This window comes from Panulirus ornatus, chromosome 40 (assembly GCF_036320965.1).
Source record: "Panulirus ornatus isolate Po-2019 chromosome 40, ASM3632096v1, whole genome shotgun sequence".
In the NCBI taxonomy this organism is placed as follows: domain Eukaryota; kingdom Metazoa; phylum Arthropoda; class Malacostraca; order Decapoda; family Palinuridae; genus Panulirus; species Panulirus ornatus.
In genome coordinates this window covers 17,014,286-17,038,498 of record NC_092263.1, presented here as the reverse complement: position 1 = coordinate 17,038,498, position 24,213 = coordinate 17,014,286, and the positions used below count along the sequence as shown (strand labels likewise).

Sequence of the window (24,213 nt, the reverse complement as noted above, 5' to 3'; positions counted from 1 at the left end):
TTCAATGGTTTCTCCTAGCTGCTTCACATGCCCTCGTTCAGTCCACTGACAGCACATCAACCTCTGTGCACTACACTGTTCCAGTTCACTCTATTCCGTGTATGCTCTCCACCCTCTTGCAAGTTCAGGCTCTGGTCATTAAAAGTCATTTGCACCCCATCCTTCTATCCAGATTTGATCTCCCCTTCTCCATTTCCCATCCACTTCTGATATAAAAATATATCCTTTTTGGTCAGGCTATTGTCACTCATTGTCAGCAAGAAAACAGACAAAAGAATGGCCCAACCCACCCACATACACATGTATATACATACACATCCACAAATGCAAATATACATACCTATACATCTCAATGTATACATATATATACACACACAGACATATATATATATATATATATATATATATATATATATATATATATATATATATATATATATATATATATATATATACACATGTACATAATTCATACTGTCTGCCTTTATTTATTCCCATCACCACCTCGCCACACATGTGTCTTACATAAGCTTATTATTTTGCTCAGTATATTCTCAAAAAAAGTCACCTGAATTCTTGTTGGTATTAACAAAGTAGCTGCTTACTTATAGAAATCATGCTATGATGGACTGTAATAAACATTAATATTGTGATGATATCATTTCTCTCTTGAAACACAAAGTATTGTACTGTATATTTGTTCATGAACTTAGAAAACATTCATTCATTACAAAAATATAATAGGGTTGTAATATATGCTAGAATTAAAACCATAAGAGATTAATTATGGCACAATCATACGAGTTTTCTTATGTTTAACATATTTACTTGGTTATGATGTAATCCTTAAACCTATGTGGAAACACTAGTCTCACACTATTCTTATTACCTACACCTGCTGCCCCCTACAGGCATCTTCTCTTTGACCAACTTCACCCCTGGTCCTGCATGTTAATTGGCACAGACTGTGTGTTAGTAATAATCTCCACATCTGAGTCTGTCTCTAATAACCCTGTCAATTTGTACATCTAATCATACTGTCCTATGGTCTTTCCTTATTCTCCAGGTCTCGTTGACTAGTTTTTCTCAACTGCTGCCTACAGCATCATACAATCCCAAAATTTACCACCTTATATGAACCTCTCTTCTAACTCTTTTACACTGTTCTTTTCTGTCTTACAAAATCAGCTTTTAGTTTTCTGATGACTATGCTAGACCTTGTCAACTCTAACACATCAATTTCCTAAAAGCTCCTAAAATATTCCACATTCAGCAAAATATCTGTTTCCTCATCTCAAACAGATCAACATCAACTCTTTCTCATGGTTGGTCTACTATCTCCTGGGACATTAGGGTTCCTTCTGTTAGGTACTAATGAACTGATTGCATATTTCATACTAGGCACTGTTGAACTGATTGCATATTTCACACAAGGCAATGTGCTCTTTGATCTTAGCAGTCATACTTGGCAGTATATACATTCTCTTGCACACCTCAGATGGCCTATTACACCTGGATGAGTCAAGTGTATTGCCTTTTTGATCTTGGCTGCCAAAGCATGAGGTGTTACTATTCTGTCTCTTATGAATATCAAACCATTTAGTGCAGAAAACTCATCTCTTGAACAAAAATAAGACAGAAGATGGTTGAGGAAAGTATCTTTGGTTTCAGGCCACCCAGTGGTTAGGGTCTCCAGGAGCAAATTCAGTCTCATCATCTTCTGTTGTTCTTTTTATCTTCTCCAGATGCTTTGGTCTGATAAGCAGAGAGATACAATGTTTATATTCTCAAATATTTTCCCTCCTCCATTCTCTCACAAGTGTGTCCTTAACAGAAAATCTGGAATGTGGATGTCCCTCCCAGGCTGATATTCCAACTCTGTTGTACTAATAAGCTCAGAGAAATATTCCTTGCCTGCTACTCTCTGTACCTCTGTCACATTTTGGGGAGTTTTCAACTTTGCATTGGATGCTATCTTATAAGGATCAGGCTTCAAACTATACTTGGATACCTTATGTCCTGGAAATGAAATCTCACTTACTCATTTCTGCCTTATAATTGTTGAGCTTGATCTCGTTTCCTATATGTCTCTTAACAATTTACACACACGGCAACTGACCAGCGAGGTATATTACTAGTACTTCCTGCCTACCCTTCACTGCCAGGTCCATTTCCAGATTTCTTAAATCCTTCACTTCCTCCCATTTTTCTCCATTCAAACCTAAACCACACAAGTAACTTGTTCATCAACCCTGCTGAACCTAATAACCTTGTTATTCACATTTATTCTCAACTTCCTCCATTCACACACTCTTTCAAACTCAGTCACCTACTTCTGCAGTTTCTCACTTGAATCTGCCACAAGTGCTGCATCATCAGCAAACAACTGACTTCCCAGGTCCTCTCATTCCCCACTATCTGCTACTTGCCCCTCTCTAAGACTCCTGCACCACCTTACCACCTCATCCATTGGCAAACAAATTAATCATCCATGGTGACATCACATACTCTTGCCACAGACCAACCTTCCCTTGGAACCATTCACTCTCCTCTCTTCCAACTTGTACACATATCTTACACCCTTGATAAAAATTTATCATGGCCTCTAGCAGCTTTCCTCCCACACCTTATATTCTTGAGACTATTCACAAGGAATCTCTATCAGTCCTATCATATGCTTTCTCCAGGTCCATAATTGCCACATACAAACCCTAATGTTTCTTTAATCATTTCTCACACAAATTTCCTCAATCAAATACCTGATCCACATCTTGTTTCATTCAAGTACTTTGGTGTTCAAATCTAATCATGCTGCAAAATTTCTCAACATGCTGTTTTCTATCATATCATGCAAATAAATTAGTGCAAGTACTGGTGAAGATATGGTGTATGAATCATCACCTAATAGTCTTAGTTAACCTAATGTTAAGTATATGCATAATATCCTTTAAGAATTTAAATTTTCACCTGAGTTGTGTCTACTGTGATATTGGCATTTACTTCAGCATAACCAGGTTGGTACTGATATTCCATCTCCATGCTGGCTTCTGCTTGACTTGACTGCAAAGAGAAAACATGCTTTAAGGGATCAAATGGACACTTCCTTCAGCAGAATATAAATAAATGAATATTTCCCTAATATCCACTCACATTTTCTACTTCAGCAAAGCATTATCAGAAATAATATTGAGACTTTTGGGAAAAATTCTTGCTTAGTTCTTATGATTCCTGTTTCTAGATAGTAATGATACAAGCTGTTAGGATCTCGAGCTCCGTTTCTTCTTAGTCACACTGTTTGATAAGATAGAAAGATGGGTTGGATGGTTTTTCCCCTATTCCCATATATATATATATATATATGTGAATAAGAGCATGGTTATTAGGTACAGTAGGGTTGAGGGTCAAGTCAATTGGGAGGTAAGTTTGAATGGAGAAAAATTGGAGGAAGTAAAGTGTTTTAGATGTCTGGGAGTGGATCTGGCAGCAGATGGAACCATGGAAGCGGAAGTGGATCATAGGGTGGGGGAGGGGGTGAAAATCCTGGGAGCCTTGAAGAATGTGTGGAAGTCGAGAACATTATCTCGGAAAGCAAAAATGGGTATGTTTGAAGGAATAGTGGTTCCAACAATATTGTATGGTTGCGAGGCGTGGGCTATGGATAGAGTTGTGCGCAGGAGGATGGATGTGTTGGAAATGAGATGTTTGAGGACAATGTGCGGTGTGAGGTGGTTTGATTGAGTAAGTAACGTAAGGGTAAGAGAGATGTGTGGAAATAAAAAGAGCGTGGTTGAGAGAGCAGAAGAGGGTGTTTTGAAATGGTTTGGGCACATGAAGAGAATGAGTGAGGAAAGATTGACAAAGAGGATATATGTGTCGGAGGTGGAGGGAATGAGAAGTGGGAGACCAAATTGGAGGTGGAAAGATGGAGTGAAAAAGATTTTGTGTGATCGGGGCCTGAACATGCAGGAGGGTGAAAGGAGGGCAAGGAATAGAGTGAATTGGAGCGATGTGGTATACCGGGGTTGACGTGCTGTCAGTGGATTGAATCAAGGCATGTGAAGCGTCTGGGTTAAACCATGGAAAGCTGTGTAGGTATGTATATTTGCGTGTGTGGACGTATGTATATACATGTGTATGGGGGTGGATTGGGCCATTTCTTTCGTCTGTTTCCTTGCGCTACCTCGCAAACGCGGGAGACAGCGACAAAGCAAAAAAAAAAAAAAAAAAAGAGTATCATTAAATTTTAGGGAGAATAAAAAGATGTTCTGGAAGGAGGTAAATAAAGTGCGTAAGACAAGGGAGCAAATGGGAACTTCAGTGAAGGGCGCAAATGGGGAGGTGATAACAAGTAGTGGTGATGTGAGAAGGAGATGGAGTGAGTATTTTGAAGGTTTGTTGAATGTGTTTGATGATAGAGTGGCAGATATAGGGTGTTTTGGTCGAGGTGGTGTGCAAAGTGAGAGGGTTAGGGAAAATGATTTGGTAAGCAGAGAAGAGGTAGTGAAAGCTTTGCGGAAGATGAAAGCCGGCAAGGCAGCAGGTTTGGATGGTATTGCAGTTGAATTTATTAAAAAAGGGGGTGACTATATTGTTGACTGGTTGGTAAGGTTATTTAATGTATGTATGACTCATGGTGAGGTGCCTGAGGATTGGCGGAATGCGTGCATAGTGCCATTGTACAAAGGCAAAGGGGATAAGAGTGAGTGCTCAAATTACAGAGGTATAAGTTTGTTGAGTATTCCTGGTAAATTATATGGGAGGGTATTGATTGAGAGGGTGAAGGCATGTACAGAGCATCAGATTGGGGAAGAGCAGTGTGGTTTCAGAAGTGGTAGAGGATGTGTGGATCAGGTGTTTGCTTTGAAGAATGTATGTGAGAAATACTTAGAAAAGCAAATGGATTTGTATGTAGCATTTATGGATCTGGAGAAGGCATATGATAGAGTTGATAGAGATGCTCTGTGGAAGGTATTAAGAATATATGGTGTGGGAGGAAAGTTGTTAGAAGCAGTGAAAAGTTTTTATCGAGGATGTAAGGCATGTGTACGTGTAGGAAGAGAGGAAAGTGATTGGTTCTCAGTGAATGTAGGTTTGCGGCAGGGGTGTGTGATGTCTCCATGGTTGTTTAATTTGTTTATGGATGGGGTTGTTAGGGAGGTAAATGCAAGAGTTTTGGAAAGAGGGGCAAGTATGAAGTCTGTTGGGGATGAGAGAGCTTGGGAAGTGAGTCAGTTGTTGTTCGCTGATGATACAGCGCTGGTGGCTGATTCATGTGAGAAACTGCAGAAGCTGGTGACTGAGTTTGGAAAAGTGTGTGGAAGAAGAAAGTTAAGAGTAAATGTGAATAAGAGCAAGGTTATTAGGTACAGTAGGGTTGAGGGTCGGGTCAATTGGGAGGTGAGTTTGAATGGAGAAAAACTGGAGGAAGTGAAGTGTTTTAGATATCTGGGAGTGGATCTGGCAGCGGATGGAACCATGGAAGCGGAAGTGGATCATAGGGTGGGGGAGGGGGCGAAAATCCTGGGGGCCTTGAAGAATGTGTGGAAGTCAAGAACATTATCTCGGAAAGCAAAAATGGGTATGTTTGAAGGAATAGTGGTTCCAACAATGTTGTATGGTTGCGAGGCGTGGGCTATGGATAGAGTTGTGCGCAGGAGGATGGATGTGCTGGAAATGAGATGTTTGAGGACAATGTGTGGTGTGAGGTGGTTTGATCGAGTGAGTAATGTAAGGGTAAGAGAGATGTGTGGAAATAAAAAGAGCGTGGTTTAGAGAGCAGAAGAGGGTGTTTTGAAGTGGTTTGGGCACATGGAGAGGATGAGTGAGGAAAGATTGACCAAGAGGATATATGTGTCGGAGGTGGAGGGAACAAGGAGAAGAGGGAGACCAAATTGGAGGTGGAAAGATGGAGTGAAAAAGATTCTGTGTGATCGGGGCCTGAACATGCAGGAAGGTGAAAGGAGGGCAAGGAATAGAGTGAATTGGAGCGATGTGGTATACCGGGGTTGACGTGCTGTCAGTGGATTGAGGCAGGGCATGTGAAGCGTTTGGGGTAAACCATGGAAAGCTGTGTAGGTATGTATATTTGCGTGTGTGGACCTATGTATATACATGAGTATGGGGGGGGGTTGGGCCATTTCTTTCATCTGTTTCCTTGCGCTACCTCGCAAACGCGGGAGGCAGCGACAAAGTATAATAAAAAAAATAAAAAATATATATATATATATCTATATATATATATATATATAAAGGAGTTGTGGGAGTATGTGATAAAATGTAAGAAAGTAAATTCTCGATTAATATGAGTAAAACTGAAAGTTGATGGAGAGAGATGGGTGATTATTGGTGCATATGCACCTGGGCATGAGAAGAAAGATCATGAGAGGCAAGTGTTTTGGGAGCAGCTGAATGAGTGTGTTAGTGGTTTTGATGCACGAGACCGGGTTATAGTGATGGGTGATTTGAATGCAAAGGTGAGTAATGTGGCAGTTGAGGGAATAATTGGTATGCATGGGGTGTTCAGTGTTGTAAATGGAAATGGTGAAGAGCTTGTAGATTTATGTGCTGAAAAAGGACTGGTGATTGGGAATACCTGGTTTAAAAAGCAAGATATACATAAGTATACGTATGTAAGTAGGAGAGATGGCCAGAGAGCATTATTGGATTATGTGTTCATTGACAGGCGCGCAAAAGAGAGACTTTTGGATGTTAATGTGCTGAGAGGTGCAACTGGAGGGATGTCTGACCATTATCTTGTGGAGGCTAAGGTGAAGATTTGTATGGGTTTTCAGAAAAGAAGAGTGAATGTTGGGGTGAAGAGGGTGGTGAGAGTAAGTGTGCTTGGGAAGGAGACTTGTGTGAGGAAGTACCAGGAGAGACTGAGTACAGAATGGAAAAAGGTGAGAACAATGGAAGTAAGGGGAGTGGGGGAGGAATGGGATGTATTTATGGAATCAGTGATGGATTGCGCAAAAGATGCTTGTGGCATGAGAAGAGTGGGAGGTGGGTTGATTAGAAAGGGTAGTGAGTGGTGGGATGAAGAAGTAAGATTATTAGTGAAAGAGAAGAGAGAGGCATTTGGACGATTTTTGCAGGGAAAAAATGCAATTGAGTGGGAGATGTATAAAAGAAAGAGACAGGATGTCAAGAAAAAGGTGCAAGAGGTGAAAAAGAGGGCAAATGAGAGTTGGGGTGAGAGAGTATCATTAAATTTTAGGGAGAATAAAAAGATGTTCTGGAAGGAGGTAAATAAAGTGCGTAAGACAAGGGAGCAAATGGGAACTTCAGTGAAGGGCGCAAATGGGGAGGTGATAACAAGTAGTGGTGATGTGAGAAGGAGATGGAGTGAGTATTTTGAAGGTTTGTTGAATGTGTTTGATGATAGAGTGGCAGATATAGGGTGTTTTGGTCGAGGTGGCGTGCAAAGTGAGAGGGTTAGGGAAAATGATTTGGTAAACAGAGAAGAGGTAGTAAAAGCTTTGCGGAAGATGAAAGCCGGCAAGGCAGCAGGTTTGGATGGTATTGCAGTGGAATTTATTAAAAAAGGGGGTGACTGTATTGTTGACTGGTTGGTAAGGTTATTTAGTGTATGTATGACTCATGGTGAGGTGCCTGAGGATTGGCGGAATGCGTGCATAGTGCCACTGTACAAAGGCAAAGGGGATAAGAGTGAGTGCTCAAATTACAGAGGTATAAGTTTGTTGAGTATTCCTGGTAAATTATATGGGAGGGTATTGATTGAGAGGGTGAAGGCATGTTCAGAGCATCAGATTGGGGAAGAGCAGTGTGGTTTCAGAAGTGGTAGAGGATGTGTGGATCAGGTGTTTGCTTTGAAGAATGTATGAGAGAAATACTTAGAAAAGCAAATGGATTTGTATGTAGCATTTATGGATCTGGAGAAGGCATATGATAGAGTTGATAGAGATGCTCTGTGGAAGGTATTAAGAATATATGGTGTGGGAGGCAAGTTGTTAGAAGCAGTGAAAAGTTTTTATCGATGTAAGGCATGTGTACGTGTAGGAAGAGAGGAAAGTGATTGGTTCTCAGTGAATGTAGGTTTGCGGCAGGGGTGTGTGATGTCTCCATGGTTGTTTAATTTGTTTGTAGATGGGGTTGTTAGGGAGGTGAATGCAAGAGTTTTGGAAAGAGGGGCAAGTATGAAGTCTGTTGTGGATGAGAGAGCTTGGGAAGTGAGTCAGTTGTTGTTTGCTGATGATACAGCGCTGGTGGCTGATTCATGTGAGAAACTGCAGAAGCTGGTGACTGAGTTTGGTAAAGTGTGTGAAAGAAGAAAGTCAAGAGTAAATGTGAATAAGAGCAAGGTTATTAGGTACAGTAGGGTTGAGGGTCAAGTCAATTGGGAGGTAAGTTTGAATGGAGAAAAACTGGAGGAAGTAAAGTGTTTTAGATATCTGGGAGTGGATCTGGCAGCGGATGGAACCATGGAAGTGGAAGTGAATCATAGGGTGGGGGAGGGGGCTAAAATCCTGGGAGCCTTGAAGAATGTGTGGAAGTCAAGAACATTATCTCGGAAAGCAAAAATGGGTATGTTTGAAGGAATAGTGGTTCCAACAATGTTGTATGGTTGCGAGGCGTGGGCTATGGATAGAGTTGTGCGCAGGAGGGTGGATGTGCTGGAAATGAGATGTTTGAGGACAATGTGTGGTGTGAGGTGGTTTGATCGAGTAAGTAACGTAAGGGTAAGAGAGATGTGTGGAAATACAAAGAGCGTGGTTGAGAGAGCAGAAGAGGGTGTTTTGCAATGGTTTCGGCACATGGAGAGAATGAGTGAGGAAAGATTGACCAAGAGGATATATGTGTCGGAGGTGGAGGGAACGAGGAGAAGTGGGAGACCAAATTGGAGGTGGAAAGATGGAGTGAAAAAGATTTTGTGTGATCAGGGCCTGAACATGCAGGAGGGTGAAAGGAGGGCAAGGAATAGAGTGAATTGGATCGATGTGGTATACCGGGGTTGAAGTGCTGTCAGTGGATTGAATCAGGGCATGTGAAGCGTCTGGGGTAAACCATGGAAAGCTGTATAGGTATGTATATTTGCGTGTGTGGACATATGTATATACATGTGTATGGGGGTGGGTTGGGCCATTTCTTTCGTCTGTTTCCTTGCGCTACCTCGCAAACGCGGGAGACAGTGACAAAGCAAAAAAAAAAAAAATCCACACACGCAAATATACATACCTATACATCTCAACGTATACATATATATACACACAGACATATACATATATACACATATACATAATTCATACTGTCTGCCTTTATTCATTCCAATTGCCACCCCGCCAGACATGACATAACAACCCCCTACCCCCTCATGTGCATGAGGTAGCGCTAGGAAAATATAACAAAGGCCACATTCGTTCACACTCAGTCTCTAGCTGTCATATATAATGCACCAAAACCACAGCTCCCTTTCCACATCCAGGCCCCACAGAACTTTCCATAGTTTACCCCAGACGCTTCACATGCCCTGGTTCAATCCACTGACAGCACGTCGACCCCTGTATACCACATCGTTCCAATTCACTCTATTCATTCCACGCCTTTCACCCTCCTGCATGTTCAGGCCTCAATCATTTAAAATCTTTTTCACTCCATCCTTCCACCTCCAATTTGGTCTCCCACTTCTCCTCGCTCCCTCCACCTCTGACCCATATATCCTCTTGGTAAATTTTTCCTCACTCATTCTCTCCATGTCACCAAACCATTTCAAAACACCCTCTTCTGCTCTCTCAACCACACTCTTTTTATTACCACACATCTCTCTTACCCTATTATTACTTACTTGATCAAACCACCTCACACCACATATTGTCCTCAAACATCTCATTTCCAGCACATCCACCATCTTTCGCACAACTCTATCTATAGCCCACATATATATAATATATTATTATTATTTTGCTTTGTTGCTGTCTCCCGCGTTAGCGAGGTAGCGCAAGGAAACAGACGAAAGAATGGCTTAAGCCACCCACATATATATGTATATAAATACACGTCCACACATGCAAATATACATACCCATACATCTCAACTTATACATATATATATATATACACACACAGACATATACATATATACACATGTACATAATTCATATTGTCTGCCTTTATTCATTCCCTTCGCCACCCCACCACACATGAAATTACAACCCCCTCCCCCGCATGTGCGCAAGGTAGTGCTAGGAAAAGACAACAAAGGCCACATTTGTTCACACTCAGTCTCTAGCTGTCATATATAATGCACTGAAACCACAGCTCCCTTTCCACGTCCAGGCCCCACACAACTTTCCATGGTTTACCCAGATGCTTCACACGCCCTGGTTCAATCCATTGACAGCACGTTGACCCCGGTATAACACATCGTTCCAATTCACTCTATCTCTTGCACGCCTTTCACCCTCCTGCATGTTCAGACCCCGATCACTCAAAATCTTTTTCACTCCATCTTTCCACCTCCTATTTGGTCTCCCACTTCTCGTTCCCTCCACCTCTGACACATATATCCTCTTTGTCAATCTTTCCTCACTCATTCTCTCTATGTGACCAAACCATTTCAAAACACCCTCTTCTGCTCTCTCTACCACACTCTTTTTATTACCACACATCTCTCTTACCCTGTCATTACTTACTTGATCAAACCACCCCACACCACATATTGTCCTCAAACATCTCATTTCCAGCACATCCACCCTCCTCCGCACAACTCTATCTATAGCCCACGCCTCGCAACCATATAACATTGTTGGAACCACTATTCCTTTAAACATACCCATTTTGCTTTCCAAGATAATGCTCTCGACTTCCACACATTCTTCAAAGCTCCCAGAACTTTCGCCCCCTCCCCCACCCTATGATTCACTTCCGCTTCCATGGTTCCATCCGCTGCCAAATCCACTCCCAGATATGTAAAACACTTCACTTCCTCCAGTCTTTCTCCATTCAAACTTACCTCCCAATTGACTTGTCCCTCAACCATACTGTACCTAATAACCTTGCTCTTATTCACATTTACTCTCAGCTTTCTTCTTTCACACACTTTACCAAACTCAGTCACCAGCTTCTGCAGTTTCTCACACGAATCAGCCACCAGTGCTGTATCATCAGCGAACAACAACTGACTCATTTCCCAAGCTCTCTCATCCACAACAGACTTCATACTTGCCCCTCTTTCCAAAACACTTGCATTCACCTTCCTAACAACCCCATCCATAAACAAATCAAACAATCATGGGGATATCACACACCCCTGCCACAAACCAACATTCACTGAGAACCAATCACTTTCCTCTCTTCCTACAAGTACATATGCCTTACATATATAATACACAATATATGTGAATTCCTAATTACTGGAAAAATGCAACTTACCTGTAAAGATAGAGATCCCTTAATATATCTCTCTTTACTTTCTCCTAATCTTGTTAAATTCACTGCAAGTGACACTGAATGTGCCATAGTGTGATTCATTCCATATTCACATACAACTTGTATTCCTGACTTTTCTTCATTAATGTAGAGGTTTCCTGAAGCCGAACCAAAGATCTGTCTAACCATCTGCATACTGTCAATCTTGTTCCAGGTTCCCTCAAGGCTCCACAAAACTTTTAAAAAAATCAGCTTTTAATTTTGCAAGAATCATTTACTAATATCTTACTGCAAATAAATCCTAGAAAATTAAAGAAGATTCTAACATATGGCTCTAATGACACTTATGTCTGCTAATGGAAATACATCTATCTATCTATATCCCTGATGCCTGTTCCCAATCAGAACTCCCTCAAGGGGGTGGCCATGGCAATAGTCTCCATAACTATTAAACTCCAGTGCTGCTTCTTAGCCTTCAGTGCCTCACCCTCAACAGGCCACTAGCAGAGAGCAAGTCTAGTACAGTGTTTGTAGAGGAACCTACCTAATGTTCCTACTGACAACTTTTACCAAATGCTTCCACTCAATGTTCCTACCTACTACTCCTACCTAATGTTTCTACTGAAAGCTCCAGCTTAGATGTTCCTATCTACTACTTTTATCTATTGCTCCTACCAATTTGCCAAAAGGTAGGGCTAGCACATAGTGCTCACCCCAAGAAAATCTAGAGTTATGAAGAATGAGCTGTATGAGTTACGTGATGTCAAGTGTTATGTATGACAACGAGAGATTGTATGCTTATGGATAGAATGTCAGTAGTTCATGCATGGGTAAGGCAGAAAGAAAAGACAGCTGTCTGGGTTAGAGAAATGCAACTTGACACCCACAGAAGCATCAGCTCACTACAAAGCTGTCACTTACCCTCCCAATACCCAGGCAAGCAGTACTGGTAATATACCTAACTGGTCATTGGCTACGTACCAACTACTACCTACAATACAAGTTTTGGAAAAATGGAACTAGTCATATCTGTCTCATATGATACGTTTTCAAATTCCTTACAAACTTATGTATGAACTAGACAAAAAACTTCCACTAAAAGCATAAACTACCAAAAAATGAAAAAAATTACAGCCTACAAAACTCACCCAACAACCACCTTTCACCTCTTCTTGATATTTTTGATATTTCTATCAATAAAATATTTTTGTTTCATTTCTTCCTCACTTCCTATGAAGGTATAGGTAGTTTATTTTACAAAGGATTCATATTCATACAGATTTCCCATCAAGTACCCTATCATCCCATTTTCATATCATCTAGCTCTATGAAAACTTGCAAATGTATCTTGAACATACACTGTATTCACACCAGTATGATCTCTTTTTGACCCAAATATGACTAAAATCACTAGAAAACCATATCATCAGTATACCGAGAAATTGAATGAATATATACGTGAATAAAAAGGAAAATGTATCATGGATGGATGAGACTAGAAGTGCTGTGGTAGGGAAGAAAAAGGCATATGGTAGACTGCTTGAGAGAAATGTATCAGTGGTGGTTCAGCAAAGAAGGAGGAAAGAATATAAGACGCATAAGCGGAATGTTAAGAAGCTGATGACAAGGGAAAACAATGGAAGAGTAGATGAAGATTTTGGAAGAAGCTTGAATGAATAGATTATGGAAAATGAGGAATTGTACTGGAAGGAAGTGAGAAAGGAAAGAGATGGATGTTATGGGTGGGAATGTTAATGTGATAGACAGGGAAGGGGAGTTGCTCAATGAAATGGAAGAAGCGAAAGGAAGATGGAAAGAGTATTTTGAAGAACTGATAATGTGGGAGTGAGACAGCAGTTGCTACATCCGTGGGTATGGAGGATGGAAGGACAATGATACAAATGCAAGAGTCTAAGGCAAGAATGGAGGTAAAAAGGGCAATGATGAGGCTGAAAGTAGGAACGGCATCTAGAGTGGATAGGATTACAGCTGAAATGCTGAAGTGTGGAGGAGAAAGCATGCGGGTGAAAGCTATTATTGTTTCTTTATTCAAAGGAAATGTAACAATTATTTGGAAACAAGTCCGTTAAGTTTACCAGGAAAAGTGTATGCAAGAGTGTTTATTAATAAAGTGATGGAAGTGACTGAACACAATGTAAGTGAGGAGCATGAGGGTTTTATAAATTGTAGAGGAGTGTGGATCTTTTTTTTCATGAAACTGATCGTGGAAAAGTATCTAGTAAAAGGTAAGAAGCAGTATAAACTTTTATGGATTTGAAAAAAGTGAATGACAGAATAGAGTGGTAAGCTTTATGGATAAAGATATATCCTTTTATATCCCTAAGGCTATATGGGGTAGGGGACAACTACTGGATGGTGTGAAAGCCTTCTACAGAGATGCAAATGCACGTGTAAGAGTGGATGGAGAGTTTAGCGAGAGTTTCAGTATACATATGGGTGTGAGGCAGGGCTGTTTGATGTCACCATGGCTTTTTGACCCATGTATGGATGGAATGAAGAGAGGTGAAAACAAAACTAAGGAAAGGGGGAAGAGGGGTAGATATGAAGTTTAGCAGTGGGATATGGTGGCTAGTGAAGACCTATTTGCAGATGATGCTGTGTTGTTTGCTGAGAGTGAAGAGGAGTTGCAATAGGTTGTAAGTATGTTTTATGATGTGTGCAAGCATAGGTGATTGAAGTGAGACAAGAATAAAAGTAAAGTAATGGTGTCTAAAAGGAAATAGAGTGAAAGTATAGATTTTGCAAAACCCCATACAGTGAAAGAAGAAAGCACACTAAACTGTGTTACAGATATGGGGAGAGAAAGACTGGAAGTGGTGAGAGAACCTAAGTATTTAGGAGCTATCTAGGATAAGTTTGATGTTTTGGAAAGAGAGATAAGGGAAAAAGCAGTAAAGGGTAGAAGAGTCATTGGGTAACTTGACAGAATAAGGAACAATAGACGTGTAAGTATGGAAGTGAAGAAAGGATTTTGGGACAGCATAACCCTCCTGACCCAGGCTGTAGAAATGAGCTATTTGAGAGGACCATGTGGTATGACTAGATGGAATGAAGAAAGAAATGATGGGGTGTATGAAAGATGTGGTATGGTACAGAATACAAAGTATATTAATTGTGGACTGGGAGAGTATATGAAATGTAATACTTTAAAGTGGTATGGGCATGTGGAAAGAAAGCAAGACAGGGAGTTTACAAGAAGAGCATGTGATAGTACCATTAAAGGGGTTGGTGTGAAAGGAAGACAACCTGTGACATGGGAAAACAGAGTGGAAGAGTATTAGAGGGAAAGAACTGGTGGAAGAATGCATGGTATGGTGTACACAAGGGAGGCAAATAAGGACAGGGATAAGATGAGACTCTTTAGCTGTAGCTGCCACTTTGATGGGAGATCCTGGAGGGAACATGCTTCAGATACAAAGATAGGCAGCTAGATACCAATGAAGTTCAAATGCCAAAAGGGTTTTCTTCAAAAATTTCAAACATCCTTCAGAAATTGATGGTGCAATTTTACAGACAAATTTAGAATTCCAATTAAAGTATCATCTGTGGTGAAGTTTCATACTACATATACCTGCAAATTATGATAAAAAAAGTCTCCATGAAGCTTTACACTTTCTCTTCTATAAAAAGAGCCTCTTAATACTTTATTTTTGCATTGATGGAACAGAGGCTTAGGTCTTTCCCTCCAAATGAGGTGTTGTATTGGTTAAGAACATATGTAATCCAGGATAATTTAAAGAAATAGACCTCCTAGACCTTCTTTTTCCCTTCTTTTTGTGCATCTTAGTAATCTTAACACTGACTTTGTTCAGTAGCATGTTTTAACCCTAGGAATCCAGTTCAATTCACACAAAGCTTATTTTGTGGTTTTCATCCCTTTATTTTGGGGCCACTGATGCTGGGTGTAATCACAGCACCACCTGTTAGCACCTGCATATAATGAACTTCTGTGTGGTAATACTACTTTTCCAAAGATTATTTCAAAAGTAAATAACTACAGTGATGACACAAGGCTGTTTCCCACTATACCCATGTTTAGTTCCTGCTTTTGAATATATTGCCTAAAACTGAATCCAGGATAATACAGAGGTCAGTCTGACCCCTGCACAAGTATGACACACCTATCTCAAAACTTTCATAATCTACCATCCATTTTCACACATGCATAACTATTTTTGTACTATGATTTTTTTGCATCCAGTAACTTTCCATCTACAAGAATTTCAGTACTCCCATAATGCATTCCAATCAGCAACAGATTATGGGACAGGGTACCTATGCCAGGCCTTGGGACCCAGTCTTACACAGGCCCTACTGGCCACCCAGGTGAAAAAATTATGACTCTTTGGCAAGGTAACTAGTACCTAATGCTACTATGATGCAGCAGTAGTAGTGGGTGGTAGGTAAGTACTGACCAGGGAGCTACTACTGCCTGAGATTAGAGAAGGATAATGGCAGTAGTACAGTTGGCCAGCACTGTGGCATATGTTATGTATCCCTCTTTCAGACTCAAATCAGTCATTTTTTCCCTTGCTTTATCTACTTGTGAGTAGATAGTTTTCAACACCAATTCCCACCTTTTTTTTTTAACTATGTTAACTCTCACCTTTGGCCATCATTCTACACTCAATCTCTCCTAGTACCTTTAAAAACAAGCCTCAGTTCCAAATTCACTTACCTTCCCATGTTCTCACCTTATCTTTTCCTCTCTTCTGAAGCCTTTACAAATCTTCACCCTCACTTCCACCAAATAATGATCAAACATCCCACTGCTGTCCCAGTCAACACATTCACATCCAAGAGTCATTCTATTCCATGCCCAGTAATTAGTGGGTAATTCAAACATGCCCACTTTTTCCATCATTCTTACTCAGCCATGTACACTCATGTGTCACACTTTTTAAACTAAGCATTCCCACTCATCAGTTGTTTTTCAGCACACAACTCCATGAGTGGTCCATCATTTTCCTTCACTTCACCTAATACCACATGCATGCAATCATAGCCTCAACTTCCACATCAGCTCTTTTGGCATTCAAATCAACTATCACTAATACCCAATCTATTGCATCAAACCTGCTGACAAACTTACTCAGTTATTCCCAAAACATTCACCTTTCTTCCTCAGTCTCTCTTGCTACCATAAGCATAAACACTAATAATCATCCATCTTATGCAATCAACTTTCATTTTTACGTGCACCAGTCTGGAGCTTACTTCCTTACTCCTGTAAGTTCAAGTGTTGAAGACTAAAAGGCAATGTATTCTGGCTTCGCATATTTGTAACATTCACTAATTGCTTGTGGTATGAAATATGAAAATATAAGATGATTCTAAAAGTGAGTCACATAATTAAAAAACATGAGAGAAAAGAAGTAGGAAAGCAGAAGTTAAAACACAGGCTTCAGGGTAGGTGTCACCTCCTATTAATTGGTCATATTCTTAAATGAAAAAAGAAGTTAACTATACTAGAGTAACAAGAGTATAATTCTGACCTTCACTATTTTGATAAAAATGAGATTCTTACCTTCTAAACCATTTACATCTTCTTGAATACTGTGCCTCAGATTTCCTTCCAGTTCTATAATGCTGGACCCATAAGTGAGGGATAACTTTGGAATGTATGTGCAACTTATTCCCTCCTCTTGTTTCTTCAGGGATAATATTAATTCCCCATGAATCTTGGAATCTTCATGATAATGAAGAGACAATATCTTGGATGTTTCTGTATTTTCAAACTGTCCTTCAATCCCATAACCCATTCCTCTAATAACTATGTAACCTCCTGCATTGTTAGGTCGTACATTGAACAAGAAATGAACTTTTCGATCAACGACTGAGCCTGGAGTATCAAAAATAGCTTCAAGAACATTTGCCTGGTTCTTAATAAATAATTTATAATGATTAAATGTGTCAGTCTTGGTAACTTTGAATTCCATATTGTATGGTTCACCTACAATAATTTCATCATCAATTGTATGTGTACCATAACTGAGGCTGTTGCACATTTCAAAGCCAAGAACATCACTGAAACTTTCTGATGAGCAGTAGTCCCACTTCTTCAAGGGTGTATCAGTCCCTTGTTCTTCCCAGTTCTTTTCTGAATTCTTATACAAAGTAATTTTTACAGATGAGCTCACCTTAGTGACTTCATTACTAGGAAAATCAATTTGTGCCTCTACAATCTTCCCATTTTGAACAGCAAATTTACCACCAAAATGTGTTCGGGCAATCTGAATAGTTGTTCTTCTCAGACCACTAGAAAAACTACCACCATCAACTAATAATGTTTCATCCAGTGCCATAACTGCAGATGGTGAGATCTTGCCCTCTAACAGCACACCTTCTGTGCCTCTTCTGTGGAATGTTTCCTCCTGGTTAAAGTTGACTGAACCTGTAGCATTAATTCTCAGTCTAAGGGGGAAGCCCAAAATAGTTGGGCTGATATACTCTTGATCCATAATCTGAAAGTTCAACACTATCATATTAGTAATCTTGATGCATTTTGATGGTAATATTATTATAACCTAAGAAAAAACAAAAAATTTTTTCATGAAAAGAAGTTTGAGGAATAACAAATTATTTCTTTACCAGAGAAGAGGCCTCTTGGGCACTAGGAGGACACTTCAAGAGATAAGGCAGCAAGCCAACTAAAATCCACACCATGAAGCCAATATCCCAAGAATGTGTCATCAATTTCCGAAAGATTAAGTCTGTACCTAACACACGTGTCCTCCACAAGATTAGGAGCAGCTTTGTTGACATGCCTGGATGCCACTCATATGCCCATTCAACTGACTCACTTCATGAACTTAAATAAATGGTGAAGAGAGGAAAATGGGAAGAAAAGGAAGGGAACATAGCTTAAATATGTGAGGCCTCCAACCTAAGTATCAAGTGCTTTGTTCTCTAACTCTTTCACTGCACATACTCCTACAAAGCTAGTTGTTCCATGAACAATGAAAAAGATCTATTTTTCCCCTCACATGTATATCATGTCAAATACCACTGAAGAAGAAACCAAAAAGTGGGCAAGGAGGTGAATGCTTTGAGAGCACTGAAGAATATGTGGAAAGAAAGGTCATTGTCTGGGAGGGCAAAAATGGGTATGTTTGAATCAAAGTAAATGAATATACATACGCATACAAAGACATAATACATATACACACATGTGCATGTTCATACTTGCTTGCTTTCATCCATTCCTGGTGATACACCCGCCGCAGAGGAAACAGCATCGCTACCTCCTGTTTCAGTGAGGAAGCACCAAGGAAACAGACAAAAAAAGGCCACATTTGTTAACACTAAGTCTCTAGCTGTCATGTACAATGCAGTGAAACCACAGCTCCCTATCCACATCCAGGCCACACAGACCTTTCCATGGTTTACCCTAGACGTTTCATATATCCTGGTTCCGTCTACTGACAGCATGTTGAGCCCAGTATACCACAACTTTCCAATTCAAACTATTCCTTGCACTTCTCTCACCCTCCTATATATTCAGGCCCCAATCGCTCAAAATCTTTTTCAATCCACCCTTCTCTCTCCAATTTGGTCTCCTGCTTCTCCTTGTTCCCTCTGTCTCTGACACATGTATCCTCTTTGTCACCCTTTCTTCACTCATTCTCTCCATATGTCCAAACCATTTCAACCACCCTCTTCTGCTCTCCCAACCACACTCATTATTTCCACACATCTCTCTTACCCTTTCTTTACTTATTCAATCAAACCATCTTATACCACATAATGTCCTCAAACATTTCATTTCCAATACATCCACACTCCTCTGTGCAACCCTATCTATGGCTCATGACTTGCAGCAGGATAATATTTTGGAACTACTATTACTTCAAACATACCCATTTTAGCTCTCTGAGATAACATTCTCTCTTTCCACACATTCTTCACTGCTCCCAGAACCTTCGCCCCCTCCCCCACCCTGTGACTCACTTTCACTTCCATGGTTCCATTCACTGCTAAGTCCACTCTCAGATATCTAAAACACTACATTTCCCCCAGTTTTTCTCTGTTCAATCTTACATTCCAATTTACTTGTCCCTCAACCCTACTGAACCTAACAACCTGGCTCTTATTCACATTTACTCTCAACTTTCTCCTTTCACACACTTTTCCAAACTCAGTCACCAACTTCTGCAGTTTCTCACTCGAATCAGCCACCAGAGTTGTATCATCGACGAACAACAACTGACTTACTTCCCAGGCCCTCTCATCCCAACAGACTGCATACCTGCCCCTCTCTCTAAAACTCGCACTTACCTCCTCAACCACCCTATCCATAAACAAACTAAACAACCATGGGGACATCACACACCCTTGCCGCAGCCTGACCTTCACTGGGAACCAATCAATCTCCTCTCTTCCTACTTGCACACATGCCTTACATCCTTGGTAAAAACTTTTCACAGCATCTAGCAGCTTACCTCCCACACCATATACTCTTAAGACCTTCCCCAAACCATCTCTATCAACCCTATCATATGCCTATTCCAGATCCATAAATGCTCCATACAAATCCATCTAAGTTTTTCTCACACATATTCTTCAAAGCAAACACCTGATCCACACATTCTCTACTACTTTTGAAACCACACTGCTCTACCCCAATATGATGCTCTGTACATACAATTTCCCATACAATTTCCAAGGAATACTCAACAAACTTATGCCTCTGTAGTTTGAACACTCACCTTTATACCCTTTGCCTTTGTACAATGACACTATGCATGCATTCCACCAATCCTCAGGCACTTCACCATGGTCCATACATACAATGAATAACCTTACCAATCAATCAACAGCACAGTCATCCCCTCTCTTAATAAATTCTACTGTAATAACATCCAAACTTGCCGCCTTGCTGGCTTTCATCTTCTGCGAAGCTTTCACAGCCTCACCTCTCTTAACCATCCTCTCTTACCCTCTCTCTCCACAAACTACCTCGACCAAAACACCCTACATCTACATCATAATGCTTCTTTTGGCTGACAGATACCAAAACATTTTAAGCAGTCATGATGTATTTTCATTATGCAATCAATTAAATGCTTAATCAAAGGACTTAATGGCTCCAAACTATATTTCAGCTCTAGAATCATTTAAGTATGAAAAATTGGCCCTATACTGAGGTTTCCAAGAAAATCTATTTCAAAATAATACCACTAAAAACTGCAATTACTTCTCACACTTAAAATTTTGTTTTGTCCAAACGTGGAATATTATATAATGAAAAGCTTTTATACTTGAAATATGATGTGAAGTATCTCACAATGCTTCCTCCAGCCAATAACTGCTGAAAAATTAAATAGATGTTCGATGCTGAATGAAGTGGGACCTGCACATTTTGGTGGGCTCTTTAGTGAGTTCACACATGTGTTTTGGTAAAAATAGAGGACTATGAGGAGCAGACCCATCCCCCTCCATACTGATTTTTTGAAACAGGTCCCATATGAAAATACTATATCCATTAATGCTTCTAGTACATGCAACAAAATTTCAGGATCAGATAATAGTATTAAAAGGGAATTAAGGTAGGTATATCTGAATCTTGGTTAGATATCAAAATTGAGACTTCTTTGCAGAGTATATAATTCTAGGGTACATTGCTTAATAGCGGTGGGAAATAAAGCAAGCAGTAGTGTCTTATTTTTGTTAAAGGTCATCTTCATCTTGTTAATAAAAATGTACCTACTAAAAATATTGACTTTATTCTTAGATATTACAGTTTTAATATATTTATTATACTTTGTCACTGTCTCCTGCATTAGCAAGGTAGCGCAAGGAAACAGACGAAAGAATGGCCCAACCCACCCACATACACATGTATATACATACACGTCCACACACGCACATATACATACCTATACATTTCAACATATACATATATGTGCATACACAGACATATATGTATATACACATGTACATAATTCACACTCGCTGCCCAACCCCACCCACCCCGCCGCCACCCCGCCACACGAGACTACAACTCCCTCCCCCCGCATGCATCGAGGTCGCGCCAGGAAACGACAACAAAGGCCACATTCGTTCACACTCAGTCTCCAGCTATCATGTACAATGCACTGAAACCACAGCTTCCCCTCCACATCCACGCCCCACAAAACTTTCCATGGCTCATCCCACATGCCTCACATGCCCTGGTTCAATCCACTGACAACAAGTCAACCCCGGTATACCACATCGCTCCAATTCACTCTATTCCCCGCATGCCTTTCACCCCTCTGCATGTTCAGGCCCCGATCGCTCAAAATCTCCTTCACTCCATCCCTCCACCCCCAGCCCGGTCTCCCACTTCTCCTCGTTCCCTCCACCTCTGACACACACATCCTCCCCGTCAATCTTTCCCCACTCATTCTCTCCACGTGACCAAACCATTTCAACACATCCTCTTCTGCTCTCTCAACCACACATATTCACCATTTCCCACATTGCAGATAAGCTATAAATAAGAAAATAACAGTAGGACTAGTTTATGGGTCCCCCATACAAATATCAGAGACAGACAAAAGATTTTATGATCAGCTACCAAAAATTTCTAATGAACATGACTGTATCACAGGACTGTATCACAGTGGCAGACTTTTAACACATTAGTATCTAAATGAGGGAAATCCTTTTCCAGTAGCTCAGGGAGTGGATTTTACCAAAATTTGCTTGACAGTGCCCTAATCCAATTAAGTAAGAGATTTACTCACAAAGAAAATATATCAGATTTAGTTCTAACAGCAAAGGAGGACTTCATTAATAATGCTGCAGTGACTAGAATATTCAAGAAAAAAGAAAAGAAAGCAGATTAGAGCCAAGTACATACATGTGAGCTGTTTATAGAACAGGTGAGGAAGTTGGTTACTGCATCAATATTCAGAAACTTAAAAATAATTGAGATTTTATTAAAACCATTATGAATATAGAAAAAGCAATAGATCTATGTATGAAATAACATTATGTAAAGGGATAGGGGAGAAAGAATACTTCCCACGCATTCCTCACATGTTGTAGAAGGAGACTAAAGGGGACGGGAGCAGGGGGCCAGAAACCCTCCCCTCCTTGTATTTTAACTTTCTAAAAGGGGAAACAGAAGGAGTCACGCGGGGAGTGCTCATCCTCCTCGAAGGCTCAGATTGGGGTGTCTAAATGTGTGTGGATGTAACCAAGATGAGAAAAAAGGAGAGATAGGTAGTATGTTTGAGGAAAGGAACCTGGATGTTTTGGCTCTGAGTGAAATGAAGCTCAAGGGTAAAGGGGAAGAGTGGTTTGGGAATGTCTTGGGAGTAAAGTCAGGGGTTAGTGAGAGGACAAGAGCAAGGGAAGGAGTAGCACTACTCCTAAAACAGGAGTTGTGGGAGTATGTGATAGAGTGTAAGAAAGTAAATTCTAGATTGATATGGGTAAAGCTGAAAGTTGATAGAGAAAGATGGGTGATTATTGGTGCATATGCACCTGGGCATGAGAAGAAAGATCAGGAGAGGCAAGTATTTTGGGAGCAGCTGAATGACTGTGTGAGAGGTTTTGTTTCACATGACCAAGTTATAGTGATGGGTGATTTGAATGCAAAGGTGAGTAATGTGGCAGTTGAGGGAATAATTGGTATACATGGGGTGTTCAGTGTTGTAACTGGAAATGGTGAAGAGCTTGTAGATTTATGTGCTGAAAAAGGACCGGTGATTGGGAACACCTGGTTTAAAAAGCGAGATATACATAAGTATACATATGTAAGTAGGAGAGATGGCCAGAGAGCGTTATTGGATTACGTGTTAATTGATAGGCGCATGAAAGAGAGACTTTTGGATGTTAATGTGCTGAGAGGTGCAACTGGAGGGATGTCTGATCATTATCTTGTGGAGGCGAAGTTGATGAATTGTATGGGTTTTCAGAAAAGAAGAGAGAATGTTGAGGTGAAGAGAGTGGTGAGAGTAAGTGAGTTTGGGAAGGAGACTTGTGTGAGGAAGTACCAGGAGAGACAGAGTACAGAATGGAAAAAGGTGAGAACAAAGAAGGTAAGGGGAGTGGGGGAGGAATGGGATGTATTTAGGGAAGCAGTGATGGCTTGCGCAAAAGACGCTTGTGGCATGAGAAGTGTGGGAGGTGGGTTGATTAGAAAGAGTAGTGAGTGGTGGGATGAAGAAGTAAGATTATTAGTTAAAGAGACGAGAGAGGCATTTGGACGATATTTGGACGAGGTTTGTTCACTGTGTTTGATGATAGAGTGGCAGATATAGGGTGTTTTGGTCGAGGTGGTGTGCAAAGTGAGAGGGTTTGGGAAAATGATTTGGTAAACAGAGAAGAGGTAGTAAAAGCTCTGCGGAAGATGAAAGCTGGCAAGGCAGCAGGTTTGGATGGTACTGCAGTGGAATTTATTAAAAAAGGGGGTGACTGTATTGTTGACTGGTTGGTAAGGTTATTTAATGTATGTATGACTCATGGTGAGGTGCCTGAGGATTGGCGGAATGCGTGCATAGTGCCATTGTACAAAGGCAAAGGGGATAAGAGTGAGTGCTCAAATTACAGAGGTATAAGTTTGTTGAGTATTCCTGGTAAATTATATGGGAGGGTATTGATTGAGAGGGTGAAGGCATGTACAGAGCATCAGATTGGGGAAGAGCAGTGTGGTTTCAGAAGTGGTAGAGGATGTGTGGATCAGGTGTTTGCTTTGAAGAATGTATGTGAGAAATACTTAGAAAAGCAAATGGATTTGTATGTAGCATTTATGGATCTGGAGAAGGCATATGATAGAGTTGATAGAGATGCTCTGTGGAAGGTATTAAGAATATAT

The 24,213-nt window shown here is 40.5% G+C and overlaps 1 protein-coding gene across 1 annotated transcript in view; it reads right to left on the bottom strand.

Annotated features, from left to right (window-relative positions):
• The window catches only part of LOC139761485 (uncharacterized), a 419,732-nt gene that overhangs the window by 238,023 nt on the left and 157,496 nt on the right, over positions 1 to 24,213 (bottom strand). The window contains 3 exon segments of the mRNA XM_071685744.1: positions 2,968 to 3,060; positions 11,388 to 11,620; positions 16,933 to 17,869. Of these exon segments, the coding sequence (XP_071541845.1) occupies positions 2,968 to 3,060; positions 11,388 to 11,620; positions 16,933 to 17,869 (1,263 nt within the window).